Genomic DNA, 18,759 nt, shown 5'->3' with positions numbered 1-18,759 from the left:
ACTTAATCTGCACTAAGTAAAATACATAATTTACATAATTTAAAACACACAACATACACAGCTGACACTAAATTGTATTACTTTCAAAATTAATTCATTAATAAGATATAAAATTTGTGTTACTATACCTACAGTATTATAAGCCTTCGATGTGAAATAAAATTCTCTACAACATAACAAATTTTACACGTAATATATATTTTCACTCTATTTTCACACTAAATATTTTTTTTTTCTCACCAGAAACTATGAGATCACAGACAGCTTGATATATGACCATTTATATCACAGGTCTTAGTATTATAGGCACTTTGATGCATAAACAAAGCATTATTAACACATAGTAATTGTTTCCTACAATTGTATTAAACAAACAGTATGACTTACTTCTCACAGGAACTTTCAAGTTGATATGTACATTGTATTTAATACAAAAAATATTTTACAAGAGGGCCATAATGGCCCTTAATTATATTTCTCACCTGACAATGGAAAGGCTCTAGTATGAATGTAAGGCCGGTATTAGGACAAAATCTGGGTCAACTGATTTCAAAGTTCATATACATATTATGCATCTGAAATACAGTATTATACAGGAAAAAAAAATCACTGATTGCTGAGGAAAGTCAATGATTTCTATGGAAGACACTGGTTGTTTGAAAAGTCAATGGTTCCTCTGAAAGTCAATAGACGTCATTGGATTCTATGTAAAGTCAATGGTTACAATGGAAAAACAAGTGTTGCTATAGAAGACACTGGTTGCTATGGAAATCAATACATGCTATGGAAATCAGCTTGACCACATAATTTGAACAAACTTGGTAGCAATCCACTAGACAATGGTTCAAATATATCTAGGATCTCTTCTTCATGGGTTACAAGGTGAAGATTAAAGGGAAAGACATGACCCACTAATTACGGCCAAATATAATCCCAGGGCAATAATCTGAACAATCTCTCTTATTAGAAGTTCTCTAGACAATGTTTAATGCCAAAAATCTAAGCATCAGTTTCAGAAGATGTTTCAGTTTTTACTATATAAAAGTAAAAAAAGAAATGACCACTCAGAACTTGGCCAATTTTGATCAAGGGTTATAATCTGAACAAGGCAGTCTGAAGGACAGCTAAATCCCCTTCCACAGCGGACATAAATGTGTACTTCTTGACCTTTAACCAACCATGACCTTAATGTTGTGTCATGCATATCATAAGCACATAGTCTCACGATGGTGATTATTTGTGCCAAGTTATTTACAATCTTCCATATATAAAGTTATGGAGAACATATAACCTTGACCTTTGGGGGAGCAACCTCGATGTAACTTTGGGGTAGCAACCTGGATGTTATCCTCTGCAGATTGTGTCATGGTGGAAGATCATTTGTGCCAAGTAATTTTAAAATCTTAGAATTGTCAGTATGTTATAGAGCGGACATGAAAAATAGATTTTTAACATCGGACCTTTGAGTGTGTCTCTGACCTTGAGTAACTTGATTGTTGTGCTCTGCACATTGTCTCATAATGTTGGGCACTTGTCCCAAGCTATTTCAATTTTTTCCAGCAGTTTGAAAGTTATGCAGCAGACATGAAATGTAGACTTTTTAACACTTGACCTTAAAGTGTGACCTTGATTTTGGGGGGAGCAACCCAATTATTGTGCACATCATCTCATAATTGTGATCACCTGTGCCAAGTCATTTCAGAATTTTTTTCAGCACTTTAAAAAATAACAAATGTAGACTTCTTAACACTTGACCTTTAAGTGTTACCTTGACGTTATGGGTAGCAATGGGAAGCCACCCAGTTATTGCCCTCTGCACATTATTTCATAATGGTGATCACTTGTGCCAAATATTAAAAAAAAAAACAGCAGTTTAAAAGTTATAAAACTGACATGAAATGCAGACTTTTTTACACTTTACCTTAGTGGGGCAAAGATTTATCCAAGGGATGTAACTGAATAAAACTTGATAGCAATCCAATTGATAACTAAGAATTGACATTAAATATGTAAGAACCAGCCATTGAGGATTCAGAAAAAAAACAACAGATTTTTTATTTTTTTTAGTAAATTTTACCCTTGGACTTTAATTGAAGAAATTTGTTGGAGACCTACTAGAAAACTATTCATGCCATACAAATGTATGTGAAGGACAGCTAAAAATTCCCTTTCACAGCGGACATGAGCCAATACCATAAGCCAATACCAAGAAAGAAGGAAGCATACTGGCTTAGACTACACCAGACTTAATGGTTTCTAGCATGTATCATATGTGTCTTATTTCCACTGTTAGTTATATTTATCATATAATCATTCATTTGGTGTGATGTTTCTTAGCCAGTTATGCCATAAACAAAGATTTATAAGTATATCATTTGTTTCGTGGTTTTAATTTGATTGAGTAAAAACAAAATTTTAACTAACTACTATATATACTCAACATCTCTAATTCCGCGTCATCACTTATTTTCACGTAAAGGCATATTTTCATGTGACCAGGGTTAAAATTGGTCAGAATTGACATATTTTATTCATACACCTTAACAGCAATGTTTTTGTGCAAAACATTGTAAATCTCAAGATTTTTACATAAAAACAGAACATTTTACAAGAGTCCATTAAATTTGTGCATATGTCTGAAACATTCATCATTTTCTAATTGTTCATGTTTGTTGAAAAAAGCTACATAGAAAGATCATTTTAAATGTTTAAAATTGAGCAATATAACATATGGAAATTTAACTGAAACATGGATAAACTATAGTGTAACACAATTTACCGCGATTTAAATGATGACATACTCTTTTCAAAATGGCCAACATACGCCAATTAAAACTGATTTTGCCTGAATATTTTGTTGTTTCCTTAAGTCATACAGCAGAAAATCTCTGTTTGTTACAGCTTATGGAATTTTTGTACCGTAAGTTTAAAAATTTGTTGTTTTCTTCACTGTTTCAAAGCAATAAGTACCACAAACTAAGAGGAGCACGGTATACCCCCTAACTTTGTTTATGGAAATATAATCAAGTATAGAATTTCTGTAGAGCGTCACCTACAGATTATTCATTCCAGTGAAGTTCAGTCAAAATCTTCCAACTGGTTAAAGAAATTGTTGATAATGACCAATGACGAACACACTGCTACCACTAAAGCACACTAAGATGAGCACTTTGTGCTCTCAGGTAAGCTTAAAACTACAAGAACAAGTTTATCATTTGTTTTTTTTTTACTTTGAGCAATTCAATTTAGATATGAGCACTTTATTTGAGAAATTCGACTCCTATATAAATATAGAATATAATTTTTACTAGTTACTTATAAAAATATATAATGAATTTCGATTTCATACTTAATTCACTAATTATATACCTTCTACAACTGTTTCTGTTAATTCACAACATTTAATTCATCACATTTTATTTTATACATGTATTTCAATTCTAATTATGACACTATCTACATGCATAGAATATCATTGCATCCCTCCATAAACATATGTAAAAATTATTCGAGAACCTTTGTCAGCTATGAGATCACAGTGAACTTAATGATAGTTTTACTTAGCACAATTATATAAACTATGGCACATTATTCCTTAAGCAAATTGTATATTTTATAATGACATGTATAATTATGGTAATGGTATATGACATTAGCAATGTCAGCACTTCAAATAAGACTTCATCCTTCCACAATCATTCCACCATCCAACCATATCAGCATCCAGCAATTTATATATATTTTTTTATCATTGTCATTCCAATGTACAACTTTTAAGCTTTATTGATGGAGGGGGACTTCATTTGTCCCTCTATTTATTATTTCAGGCACAAGTGGGTACCTGAGTAAAATGCCAACCTTATTTTTTCCCCTTCAAAAAGGTCTAGTTGTTTGAAGTCATCAACAGTTCAACAAAAGAAGCTCCAAATAAACAATATGGCCTAAACCTCATAATTATAATTAACTCAATGCTTTCAAATGTCAACAATGTCAAATACTATGTAACTTCCTGCCAATTATTATAATAACATATTATAATGATATACACACAATAACTTCAAAGGTTAGATTCAAATTTAAATTTTCTCTGTTTGTTACAAACATATACTGCCAACTATACCTTTTTGATTTCTAACTCTTTGATTAGCCAGTCAATGATGGAATTCAACAAAAGATATTCACATTATGAGGTATCTTCTGGTATTTTCAATAAAGGAACTATATGATTCAATATGCCATTTACAATGCCAGCATGGTTTACCCAAAATATGTGCAGGTCAGGCCGAGTAACATCAATGCTTTCACCAAGTAAATGTTTGATCCAAGGCACTACCTCTGATGTGTATCCATACTGTGTATTATATTGAAAGTGTTGCTCTATGTTTATCCCTATAGCCCCACACAGAAAACCAACATGTAATACACCTAAAACAAAAAAAAGGTTGTTCTATTTAGCCACACCTATCTTTTCAATTACATAATAAAGATCATAAAGAGCATATTTACCTACGTTTATTTTACGGAAAGTTAAGAATTAAATAAGTAACACACTCTAACTTTCCCAAGACACCACTCTTATAAAGAGATTTTTGTCTTTAGCGGCAACTTTAAATTTACCCTGATTATTTCAAGCAATCACAAGTGTCACAATTAAAACACAATGCATATGTGAACAACTTAATTCCCAAACCCGAAGCATATGCACTATCACTAAATGTGATTAATACCCCTGCAAGACTGCTTTGGAAATGAGGAAGTTACTAGTAACAGAATAACTTGTAAAACAATTGAAATAGAGTTATTTGTTGGCAATTAAAGATAGTTGTGGTTCTTGTATGTTGCATTTCCTTTCAATGTGGTTGGTTTATACAGAATTTATTTAAGTTCCATTGTGCAGGAAGCTATAAGCTTATAAACGCACTTTCGAATCTGTTCCTGGAACCAACCAGTACTGAGCAATGAGTGTAAAGTTTCTTGCTCAAGGAAACAATGACTTGCCCCTGTCAGGGTTTGAACCCATGTGGCTAGTGATCATTAGATTACTAGTCCGAAGCGTTAACCACTCGGCAATGCAGCCACTGTGGTTGACCATTGATAAAGTTTTATTGAATTACTCTATAGTAAGTCCAGATAGAGTTACAGTTATTGTGCACTGCTTGTCCTCTCATTGCGCTTGACCATTGTATGAAGTTGTTTTGAATTCCAACCAGTAGTTTTTAAGGTATGCTCAGGACAAGGAAAAGTAACAAAGGACAATAACTCTGTAATTAGTCAAGATGGAGATATGGTTCTTGTGCATTGTACTTCCTCTCAATGTGCTTGACCATTGTAGGAAGTTATATTGAATTCCAACCATTAACCTTAAAGTTATACTCCAGACAAGGAAAATGCAATGGGCAGCTGGACCGACCGACCAACCAACCGCCGGGTGACTCCTATATACCCCCCCAAACTTCTTTTCGGGGTTATTATGAAGTTCACTTGTCATGTGTATTGTAACACTTTGCCCTATACTGTGAGGGTGTATACTGGATTGATATTTCTGTTGCTATGAATTGACCTTTATCTTTACAAGACATTGATTGTTTATTTAAAATTACAAAATGCACAACAGAAAGCATCAATAACAGTGGAAGGTTTAGAGTAATGAAATATTAAATAAGACAAGATAATATTTAACAAGGGCAACATTGTTGCAAAATATGCCCGTCACAACTAGACCTATCACTGAAGGTGATTAATACCCCCACCAGCAACTTTGACTCTTGAACAATAAGTTGTCTGAAGAAACATTTGAAATAAACCTACAGTAAATAAAGTACCATCAGCACTGTGTACAAAGAATTATTTCAATTTATTGCAATCCCAACTATCTTAATCTTGATATAAGCTTGCTATACACCAAGTTTGATAACAATATCTCATTCCTAACCCTAGTAATTGTCTGGAAACCATTTTTCAATTTTTAGTAACTGTGACCTTGAACCAGGGAGTCCAATGCAATACCAAGTGCGGGTCTTCATGTAAGCTTGCTAAACACCAAGTTTGATTACAATATATGATTCCTAACTTTAGTTATTGTCCGGAAAACCATTTTTTCTATTTTTAGTAATGGTGACCTTGACCTTGGCCCAAGGGGGGTCAGATGCAATACCAACCTATGTCTTTCATATAAGCTTGCTATATACCAAGTTTGATTACAATATCTCATTCCTAACTTTAGTTATTGTCCGGAAACCATTTTTCTATTTTTAGTAACGGTGACCTTGACCTTGGCCCCAGGGGGGCCAGATGCAATACCAACAGGGGTCTTCATGTAAGCTAATGCTATATACCAAGTTTGATTACAATATCTCATTCCTAACTTTAGTTATAGTCCGGAACCCATTTTTCTATTTTAGTAACGGTGACCTTGGACCTTGGCCCCAGGGGGTCCAGATGCAATACCAACAGGGGTCTTCATATAAGCTTGCTATATACCAAGTTTGATTACAATATCTCATTCCTAACTTTAGTTATTGTCCGGAAACCATTTATCTATTTTTAGTAATGGTGACCTTGACCTTGGCCCCAGGGGGTCCAGATGCAATACCAACCGGGGTCTTCATATAAGCTTGCTGTACATCAAGTTTGATTACAATATCTCATTCCTAACTTTAGTAAGTTTGATTACAATATCTCATTCCTAACTTTAGTTATTGTCCGGAAACCATTTTTGTATTTTTAGTAACGGTGACCTTGACCTTGGCCCCAGGGGGTCCAGATGCAATACCAACCTGGGTTTTCATATAAGCTTGCTATATACCAAGTTTGATTACAATATCTCATTCCTAACTTTAGTTATTGTCCGGAAACCATTTTTCTATTTTTAGTAACGGTGACCTTGACCTTGGCCCCAGGGGGTCCAGATGCAATACCAACCGGGGTTTCCACATAAGGTTGCTATATACCAAGTTTGATTACAATACCTCACTCCAAACTCTAGTTATCGTCTGGAAACCATGATGTGGACCGACCGACGGACCGACCGACCGACGGACCGACCGACAAGCTGACTCCTATATACCCCCCCTAAACTTCGTTTGTGGGGGTATAAAAACTTTTGACAGTCATGTGGGCATTATAGATATGGATATATGCTCTAGGCAATATCCCATGAATATCTGGATATTCATCACCTCTAGTGACCTTGACCATGCAAATATTAACATAAATTACACTTATCACACTTTAGTCATGATAGTTATCATTTGTGTTACAATCCATCAATAAATGATGACTAAATGGTCCCTGTACATATCTTCTGTTTTATCTTAACTTTTACCTCTCTATGTCAGCAGGGACCTGGATTATGAGCACAATACTTACCCTCACAATGGTGACAATTGTGCCATGTTAAATCCACAGATGAATGTAGAAAATTTGCTCGAAACAAGCATTTTTCAATGACCTCAAAGTGTGACCTTAACCTTTGACCTAGAGACCTGGTTCATGCACGTGACACTGCTTCTCATAGTTGAAAACATGTCTATGAAGTTTCATTAGAATCCCATCATGCGTGTACAAGATAGGCCTTGGACACACTAAACGTTATGACAATATGCCAAAACTTTCTATAGTAATTAGTTGGACAATCTTTAAGGGGATCAGTGCAAGGTGACCTTAACTTTTGACCTCAAAATTATGGGTCATTTACTAGTCACAACTAACTTCCATTCTTAATCTTAGAACTGTAGGCCAAAGCTGTCTTGTTATTGGTCGGGTGTCTTGTTAATGGTCGGACAAACATTTGAAGGCCAAGGCCATGGTGACCCTGACCTCTGACTATAATTATATAATTACCTTTTGGCAGCAAAAGGGTTAAAGAACTGAGTGACTGACATGTCTGTATAAGATTGTTCTACACTTACTACTTTTTATTCCAAGGCAAGCTGTTTCCATTAGCAACACTTTAAGGCATGAATCAATAATAGTTTCAGCATCTTCTAATTTTTGTATTTCTCTAATCATTTGATCATTCATATAGTCCCTAAAGAACACCTTCCAATGTTCAGCATCCCAATTACCAGTACCACAAAGCAGCTGCAAAATAATATCGAGGATAACAAAATGCTCCAAGATCACACAGAAAAAGTTACACATAATAATTACATTATCATTTATAACTGTTTTTGTCTCAGTGTTCTTGATAAAATCTACTCTATCAAAAGTGAAAATGTTAATGCAAGTTACTTTGAAACTAAGTACATGTATAACTCAATATTGCAAAACAGATAATGACTACATACATAAAAGAAAACAAAGAAATTTGTGACTAATTTTGTTTCAATCAATCTCACATCTAATCCAAAGTTTGATCTCTAGCAAGTTTCATCAAATTAGACACAAATGCTTTAAGTAGAGAAACTATGTAAAAAAAATAAAACAACTGACAAATAACAGATGACAAAATTTAATGTATATTCCTAAAACTCACCAAGACCTCTGTTATCTAAAGAGCTAAAAAGACAAAAGTTTTCAATTTGAAATACTTGTCCACTTACTTGTTTTTTATACATTTCAAATGATGAAACAGCATGTAAGGTAGCCATTAATCTTAGACTACACTGTAAGTTTTCCGTCCCACTCAACAATAGGCTTACACTTTGATATAAACAAGAGTTGTCGTCCCCACTTGACCGATATGCTTGAAACCCTTGCGGTGTATTCCTGCAAACAAATAAAAGTTTATATTACTTGGTTTAAGCATATTTGTTGTAAAGATATATATGCATGTTGATAGTTGACATATTAAAACAAACAGGATCTGGACCAAGAGCTGCATTAGCTCATGGTAGTCCCCCTCCTTATTAACATATTACAATGTACTTGTAAAATGAGTTTAGTTTTATAAGGTGTACATAACTACTTGCATGTTAAACATATGCAATATTTTTAATAAACCCAGCCCCATAAACATCTAATTTATTTATGTCCTTATTTTCAGTTGAATAAGTAAAATAAACAAAAGGGCCATGATGGCCCTGAGGTCACTCACCTGTATATAGGCCCCCCCCCAACTTTGCAGGGCCAATTTAACCAAAGGGCTTTTATTTGCACAAACTTGGTAGACACCCATAAGAAGATGTTTCATGCTAAACATCTAAGCTCTAGCTCATTGGGCTTTTTAAAAGAAGATTTTTTTTAAGTTTTTACTAGGGATGTCATCTGGAGTCGAAACGGCCATCCAGATATCCGAATCAAACATCCTGATGTTCGGATTGTTGTTATATTCTTAGATGTCTGATATGACGTAACCATTTTTTCGCGACCTTTTTCAGAGTGTAGTATTTCGTTTTTCTTCCCTTTTAATTGAATGATACATATAAAAAAATTTCCGTTATTGATTCTATTTCTTCTATATAGAATACCACTAGCTGTTATCAATAAATTTAGTGCATGTGTTACTTAGATTTCAAATGAAATGAAAACGAAATTTGCTGCCGAATGTTTGAATTCTTCAATTAGCGCTATAATACGCAATAAAATTCGCTCACATTTGTGAAAACAAAATAATACACATAAAAATTAAATAATATTTTATTATGTTTCCATTGTTCCATAACACGCATACAATTTACACACGATGACCTTTAACACACGTGTAGCCGGCTTTTCAAAAGAATCTGCAAATCTTTGATGTTTACCATCATGTAGCCCTGGCTGTTTGATTCGAATCTTCAAAGAAAGTGCTGAAACTTACACACATTTGTGTTCATAAGTGAAAAAAGAAAAGTGAAAAAAACTAGAAATGTGTCATAATGCCACGGATGCCCCCGCATGCAGCCAAAATTTCAGATGGTGAATTAATTATTTTTTTCATTTTAAGTTCAAAGCCCTTAAAACTTTTCAATGTTAACACAAACCATTTCCATACAATGTTCAAGGCACTGAAATTATTCAGTCTGAACCTTTTAGAAATAGCATATTGCATATTTGTAGCCAAAATAATGGCTAAAAGAATGAGTGCTGAAACTGAAAGTTCAAAATTTTTCCAACATTCAGGAAAGATAAGTTTGTCTAAAATCATTGAACCATGACCAAATTCAAACTTAAACTGGTTATTCCTAAGATGTATCTATATTATTTTCAAAGTGAAAGGGACATAACTCTGCCAAAAAATCATCAAACCATGACCAAATTCGAACTTGACCTGCCCATTCCTTTGACATATCCATATGTCAAATTAAAGTTGAATATGTAACACTGTTGGGTAGATAATGAACAGAAACTGTAAATTTCATATTATTTTCAAAGTGAAAGGGGCATTACTCTGCCAAAATCATTGAACCATGACCAATTCGAACTTGGCCTGGGCATTCCAAAACATATCCATATGTCAAATTTGAGTTGAATGTGTTGTACATTGGGGAGATAATAAACGGAAACTGAAAATTTCATATTACTTTCAAAGTAAAAGGGGCATAACTCTGCCAAAAATCATTGAACCATGACCAAATTTGAACTTGACCTGCGCATTCCTTTGACGCATCCATATGTCGCGTTTGAGTTGAATGTGTTGTTCCTTGAGGGAGATAATGAACGGAAACTGAAAATTTCATATTATTTTCAAAGTAAAAGGGGCATAACTCTGCCAAAAATCATCGAACCATGACCAAATTCGAACTTGACCTGTATTTTGTCATGACATATCCATATGTCAAGTTTGAGTTGAATGTGTTGTACCTTGAGGGAGATAATGAACGGAAACTGAAAATTTCATATTATTTTCAAAGTAAAAGGGGCATAACTCTGCCAAAAATCATCGAACCATGACCAAATTCGAACTTGACCTGTATTTTCTCATGCCATATCCATATGTCAAGTTTGAGTTGAATGTGTTGTACTGTTGGGGAGATAATGAACGGAAACTGAAATTTCATATTATTTTCAAAGTAAAAGGGGCATAACTCTGCCAAAAATCATCAAACCATGACCAAATTCGAACTTGACCTGTATTTTGTCATGACATATCCATATGTCAAATTTGAGTTGAATGTGTCCAAACGTTCTTAAGATAATGAACGGAAACTGATGATGACGGAATGACAGAAGGACGGAAGGACGGAAGGACGGAATGACGGAACAGGGTAACACTATATGCCCCGGCCATGTAATGGCCGGGGCATAATAAAAATGTTTTAAAAAAAATGCACATGTTTGATTAATACTAAAGGAGAAAGTTATTTTGTCGGATAATTTTCGTATCAATTTCAATAAAAGCTGTGATAATTAACATATAATTCGTAAGTGCATTTCTTTATTTGCTTATTTCATTTTTGCAGATTTTTCATTGTCTCAAAATAAGGAGTCGACGGGTCGGTCTGCCGAAATATATATAAAAATAATAACCTAATTAAGGTGACAACAGACACTTTCCGTGGTACTCACATAAATGTCATTTAAACCAAGTTATTTTAGTAATAATTGTAATTCATTTAATCTTTGTGCATTAAATGTCGTTGATCATCATAAAAAATAACATATTTGAAAAAAATGCCTTTGTAAATGATTGATTTTGAATAAAAATCCTAAAATTTTAAATCGTCATATCAAAGTCATTTTTTATTTTTTTGTCATCAATTTTTGGAAAATAACCATACTTATATTATCTGGGGAACCGTGTCTCAAATTTTTTATATCTTTTCTCAAAAAAAATATTACGTAACATCAAATATTTTATGCGACTTTTTTTACCATACATATTACGTAATTAAAGATAATTAAGTCGCTGATTGAGCAAACAAAAATCCCTGACACGGTTCCCCCGTAAATGAATTTCCTTTCATGTGCTTTAAACCGCATGTTAATTGCTTGATTATTAAAAAAGTTATGCCGATTCAAAGTTAGTCCGACCCGCATCAAACGAAGTGTCATAAATCTGCTGTTCTCTCTCGGACCCTACGTTTCAAGCTAAATAATTGCATAATACACAAATATCGCACCAGAGAGGGTCACAAGTTGCGGTAACATACTCTAACAACATTTTATGACCCAGTGACATCTGACCAATTAAAAAGCTGCTGATTAATATCAGTTTATAGCCGAAATTTCTTCAATTCTTAACGTGATTTACTGTCCGTCTGGTATCTGTCGCGCATGTCACGTGACTATCGGTAAAATTTGAGGCACTCAGTGGGGGCAAATGGAACGCATTTGCGCACCGCTAGCGGGGTATTTAATTGTTTCCTATTTGAAGTTTATTATTATTATCATCAGCATTATTATTGTATTATACCAGTGTCACTATGCCTGTGTATTCGTGTATGAAATTCCGTTAAAATTATTAAATAAAATAACAAAAAACTGAGCTTCTGACAGTCTTTTTAAGTCCATGGTAGATGTACAAATAAGAAACGGTATAGTATATATTTTTTCCACAAATTGATAATGCTTCACATATTTTAATAGAAATAAAAGGTATTACTCGATCATTATGATGTGGCTTTCTTGACTTCTATTATCATGAATATCATCTATGCACGGCATAGAGATCCAGTTTCTACCGGGATAGACAATAAATTTCATACTTTGTCCAGATTTATTAGTACTGTGTCGGATTTACTGGCGAACAATTTATTTTCACTGAGAATATATTTTAATATCTTTTTTTATTCATAGAGAAATAATCATCCTTAGACAATCTAAATTGGTTTAGAAATTTTGTCAGGGACACCTTACCACAAGTCATATAAGCGTTCACATAAAAAATGTCGTCTGTTGTTGTTTTACTTGACATTGTTAGAAAACGAGGTTGAATGTAAAGTAAGCCCTTGAATCCGTACAAAAGTCTATCAACTCAATGTTATATATATCAGATTAACAGGAAAGACAAATTATTTTCACACATTATGGTTATTTTAGCAACTACATTTTTAATCAACCCTGTGGTCGTGCGATTTGCCTCTATGCTTAATTATTTATGTTTCATACATTATGTTACGTACATTGGCCGACAATTTCTTAATTTATAAAAAAGGCTAAATGTTGAGATAATCATAAAAGATGTATGGTAGATGAACGATACATGTATTACGAGAAGTATGGACCAGTATGGACCTGTAATTCACAGATATATGGAACTACCGATTTCCCTCATTCATGCCTCAACAGGGGGCGGAGCGTTATCGATAATCGACAGGTTACGCGAATAGCAGATACAAATAGTATAGGTATCGTTTTAAATCGTTTAAAAACACATTTTTTGGACTAACTGCTTCCACAATTAAATCACGAATGTGTTCAGAAAAGGTTGATAAATCTACTTAGCAAAAAATCTCATTTTAGGTATTTTCAGTGATAATTGACTCCCTTGTCACCTTAAATATTTAAATTTGGACATAAAAAATGTAACATCATTGCCGATGACAGTCGCACGGGACTTAGAATATCCATCTTGAATCTTACAAAACTTAACTTTGATTAACAACATGTGTCATAATTGACTCATAATTATTATAGTAATTATTGATTTTTTGTGGTCTGCAGAGATTATGATGTGTATTGTCAAACTAAGGTACAATATACAATATGGTGTCAACACCATGCCTACGATTATCTCAACGCATGTATTTATCACATTTTCTCAATATTTTAAAATATTTTATACGAACATCCGGATCAGAAAATCGGCTGACACCGAATCGTTATCCGAACGTTCAGCTATCCGGACTCCGAATGACATCCCTAGTTTTTACAATACACATATAGTTAAAAACAATGACACCCCTGGGGCCGGGCCAGTTTTGACCCCAGGGCTTTTATTTGAACAACTTTTGTAGACACTTACAAGAAGATGTTTCATGCTTAATATCTAAACTCTAGCTATTTGGGTATTTTCAAAGATGATTTTAAGTTTTTGCTATACACATATAAAGAAAATCAAGGACCCCCGGGGCTGGGCCAATTTTGACCCCAGGTCTTTTATTTGGACAAACTTTGTAGACACTCACTAAAAGATGTTTCATGCTTAATATCTTAACTCTAGCTATTTGGGTTTTTTCAAAGAAGATTTTTTAAGTTTTTGCTATACACATATAAGGAAAATCAATGACCCCCGAGGTGGTGCCAATTTTGACCCCAGGTTTTTTATTTGAACAAACTTGGTAGACACCTATTAGAATATGTTTGATGCTAAATATCTTAGCCATAGCTCTTTGAGATCTTTAAAAGAAGATTTTTTAAGTTTTTACTATATGCATATAGGGAAAATCAATGACCCCCTGGGGCGGGGCCAATTTTGACCCAAGGGCTTTTATTTGAACAAACTTGGTAGACACTTATTAGAACATGTTTCATGCTAAATATCTTAGCTCTAACTCTTTTGGTTCTTTAAAAGAAGATTTTTTAAGTTTTTACTATATGCATATAGGGAAAATCAATGACCCCCTGGGGCAGGGCCAATTTTGACCCAGGGCTTTTATTTGAACAAACTTGGTAGACACCTATTAGAACATGTTTGATGCTAAATATCTTAGCCATAGCTCTTTGAGGTCTTTAAAAGAAGATTTTTTAAGTTTTTACTATATATATGTATATAGGGAAAATCAATGACCCCCCCGGGGCGGGGCCAATTTTGACCCCAAGGCTTTTATTTGAACAAACTTGGTAGACACTTATTAGAACATGTTTCATGCTAAATATCTTAGCTCTAACTCTTTTGGTTCTTTAAAAGAAGATTTTTTAAGTTTTTAATATATGCATATAAGGAAATTCAATGACCCCCCAGGGCGGGGCCAATTTGACCCCAGGGCTTTTATTTGAACAAACTTGGTAGACACCCATTAGAACATGTTTCATGCTAAATATCTTAGCTCTAACTCTTTGGGTTCTTTAAAAGAAAATTTTTAAGTTTTTTCTATATGCATATAGGGAAAATCAATGACCCCCCGGGGTGGGGCGAATTTTGACCCCAGGGCTTTTATTTGAACAAACTTGGTAGACACTCACTAGAAGATGTTTCATGCCAAATATCTAAGCTCTAGCTCTTATGTTTTTTTAAAAGAAGATATATAAAGTTTTTTCTTTCGGTTGCCATGGCAACCAGAGTTCTGCATGGAATTAAATTCTTTGAACAATGTTTAAAGGTGACCACCAAAGGAACATTCCTGTGAAGTTTGGATGAAATTGGCTCGCTGGTTTATGAGGAGATGTCATTTAAAGTAAAAGTTTACGGACGGACAGACAGACGGATGGATGCCGGACGAAAAGCGATCACAAAAGCTCACCCTGTTAATTTGTGACAGGTGAGCTAAAATCATTAAAAAGGCAAATACAATATTTCAGTAGTGTAATAAAGCTGAATGCCACCAGTTTGAAGTTTATTTTTGATAAAAACTCGGAAATTGTTCTGATGAGTAAACATTAGCTCTGGTGGCCATTTTGTGCAGGGTAACAGAACATGCCAGCGATATGCACAACTTAGTATGGTACTGAACACTCCTGTTTAGTTTGACAGAAAGTAGAAATCTCTTCCCCTCAACCCAGGAGTTTGATCTGTGAAAGCCAGAGAAAGACAGCAAAGGCAAAAGCAATATATCTCCCAAATTTCTTGGGAAATATAATAACTAAGTATGACCTTGACCTGAGAAAGTTCAAACCTGCACTTTGCACATTGTCTCATTATGGTTTATATTTCTGTCTTAGTTTAAATTTCATTCAGTTCAATAGATACAGAACAGACACGACAATTGGTGGTTTAGGACAACATGTTCTTTAAAAAAATTGTGGAACGATACATGTAGATGGCAGACAAACTGCCATGACAAAATATCATCTCTCAGCACTTTGTACTCTGATGAGCTAAATAACAGAATGGCATTAATATGTTCCTTATAAAAACATCACTCACTCCCCTAGAACTGTTTCTTTCAAGTATTTGAATCAATGATTCCAAAGATAAGAAAAAATAAACAAACTCTGAAATGAAAACTTTTCTGTAAAATTTCATATAAATCATAAAAAGTGTTTTTTGTAGACACTTACTCATACTGTATAGATTCTGGAAGAGATTTCACAAGTTGAGGTGGAAGCAGTGTCTCTGCAGTTAATTCTGGTCGTTTCTTCTTTATTTCATCACACTTTTCAACAAATATCTCAAAATTTTCTGTAATGGCTTTCCGATCATAATCAACCATTTTAATTGTTACAAATTCCTTTAAATCTTTCATGCACATCTGAAATGAGAGATGATATCAATTGTTGCTTTAACAAATATCTTTTATTATGTTTTCTGCTTTGCTTCTAAAAAATCACAGTTAAAAATATCTTTCTCTCAAACTTTATAATTTTAGCAATGCAACGTGTTTCATTTGGGTTTATTTAAACATGTATATGACATTATGTCAATGAATCAAATTTTTACTATTATAACAATTAAATATATGCTTCAAAATATGAAAACAAGCAATTATCATAGTATTGCAAGCAATCCATAAGTCCCCTACCGGTTAGAACCCCTTCAACATTCTGAAGGGCCATTGGCCATTCACTAGTGTTTCAATTTTTCTCTATTTTAAGTAAATTTGTTGGAAAAGTTCTTTAAAAGTGATCAGAGGAAACAGTTTTTATGAACAGACAGACAGACGGACTGAAGGACACTCTAAAGTTAATATTTGAAACATCCCTGTTACCAAAATATAACATTTTAAAAGCAAAATTCTTAAAGAGGAGATGACTCTTGAATTAAAGATGCGATTTCATAAAAATTTTCAGCTCTTTTTGACTAATCACAAATATTGTTATATTTGCCATGTTTTAAGCCTATTTGTTGCCTTATTTGTTGCCAAGGCAACTGATATTTTTTCTAAATAGGAAGAACAGATAAGACATGCATAATCTCAAGACTGCTATCTACCCATATGTCAAGTTTCATAAAAATATTTCCAGTACTTTTTGAGTTATCACTGGATTCAGTTTATGTGTAAAATTTGCCATATTTTTAGTCTATGTGTTGCCATAGCAACCAGAATTTTCAACATAGGAAGAAAAGAAAAAAACGTGCATTATCTCAAGACTGCCATCTACCCATATGTCAAGTTTCATAAAAATATTTCCAGTACTTTTTGCGTTATCACTGGATCCAGTTTATGTGTAAAATTTGCCATATGTTCAGCCTATTTGTTGCCATAGCAACCAGAATTTTCAACATAAGAAGAAAAGAAAAAAACGTGCATTATCTCAAGACTGCCATCTACCCATATGTCAAGTTTCATGAAAATATTTCCAGTACTTTTTGCGTTATCACAGGATCCAGGTTATGTGTAAAATTTGCCATATTTTCAGCCTATTTGTTGCCATAGCAACCAGAATTTTCAACATAAGAAGAAAAGAAAAAAACGTGCATTATCTCAAGACTGCCATCTACCCATATGTCAAGTTTCATGAAAATATTTCCAGTACTTTTTGTGTTATCACTGGATCCAGGTTATGTGTAAAATTTGCCATATTTTCAGTCTATGTGTTGCCATAGCAACCAGAATTTTCAACATAGGAAGAAAAGAAAAAAACGTGCATTATCTCAAGACTGCCATCTACCCATATGTCAAGTTTCATAAAAATATTTCCAGTACTTTTTGAGTTATCACTGGATTCAGTTTATGTGTAAAATTTGCCATATTTTCAGTCTATGTGTTGCCATAGCAACCAGAATTTTCAACATAGGAAGAAAAGAAAAAAACTTGCATTATCTCAAGACTGCCATCTACCCATATGTCAAGTTTCATAAAAATATTTCCAGTACTTTTTGCGTTATCACTGGATCCAGTTTATGTGTAAAATTTGCCATATTTTCAGCCTATTTGTTGCCATAGCAACCAGAATTTTCAACATAAGAAGAAAAGAAAAATACGTGCATTATCTCAAGACTGCCATCTACCCATATGTCAAGTTTCATGAAAATATTTCCAGTACTTTTTGCGTTATCACTGGATCCAGGTTATGTGTAAAATTTGCCATATTTTTAGCCTATTTGTTGCCATAGCAACCAGAATTTTCAACATAGGAAGAAAAGAAAAAGACGTGCATAATCACCATACTGCCATCTACCCATATGTCAAGTTTCATAAAAATATTTTCAGTACTTTTCAAGTTATCGCGGGATCCAGTTTTGTGGACGGACGGACTGACTGACAGACAGATGGACGGACGGACGGACGGACAGACAGACGGACGGACAGACGGACGGAGGGTAAACCTAAAGTCCCCTCCGGTAAACCGGTAGGGGACTAACAAGCAATTAACATAGTATTGCAATCAATCCATATTAGTCCCCTCCTGGTCAGAACCTCAACAACATTCTGAAAGGCCACTGGCCATTCAAGTATGCCATTGAATGAATGAATGTCATAAATGAACAATTATCTTAAGTTTAAAGAAGACACCATTTATAGTCACAAAGGAGAAAATCAAATATACAATTTATAGTAATAAAGAAGAAAATAACAAGCAAATTCGTTGAATTTATATCCCCCGCCGAGTACTGGTTATTATTTACACAACAACTGAAGACATACGGCTTTATTTATATATTAATCATGGCATAAACAGTAATGTTCATTGAACTTGATAAATATTCAGGGCAATAACAGAGCCATAACTTTGTGTTAAATAGTAATATCTGGAAATGCCAATGAGATGTATGCATATTGCATAACTAATCAAGGGCCATAAATCTGAGTTATAAGTATCTGACCGGAACAAGGCGACAATATGCACATCTCC

General features: G+C 33.9%; 1 protein-coding gene across 2 annotated transcripts in view; it reads right to left on the bottom strand.

The window, feature by feature from the left end:
* Positions 1-1,928: 1,928 nt before the first annotated feature.
* LOC132716391 (uncharacterized) overlaps positions 1,929-18,759 on the bottom strand; it is a 99,375-nt gene continuing 82,544 nt past the window's right edge. For both annotated transcript variants that reach the window (XM_060699657.1, XM_060699658.1), the window contains exons 15-18: positions 16,024-16,214; positions 8,544-8,709; positions 7,911-8,082; positions 1,929-4,425 (exon numbers count right to left, since the gene is read on the bottom strand). In XM_060699657.1, coding sequence (XP_060555640.1) covers positions 4,184-4,425; positions 7,911-8,082; positions 8,544-8,709; positions 16,024-16,214 — 771 coding nt within the window. In that variant the 3' untranslated portion in view covers positions 1,929-4,183. The remainder of the gene's footprint in view (positions 4,426-7,910; positions 8,083-8,543; positions 8,710-16,023; positions 16,215-18,759) is intronic.

Source organism: Ruditapes philippinarum, unplaced genomic scaffold (genome assembly GCF_026571515.1).
Source record: "Ruditapes philippinarum isolate M1 unplaced genomic scaffold, ASM2657151v2 ctg2895_1_1_1_1, whole genome shotgun sequence".
Lineage (NCBI taxonomy): Eukaryota > Metazoa > Mollusca > Bivalvia > Venerida > Veneridae > Ruditapes > Ruditapes philippinarum.
The sequence above is the reverse complement of the archived record's forward strand: the minus strand, read 5'-3'. Positions and strand labels throughout refer to the sequence as shown.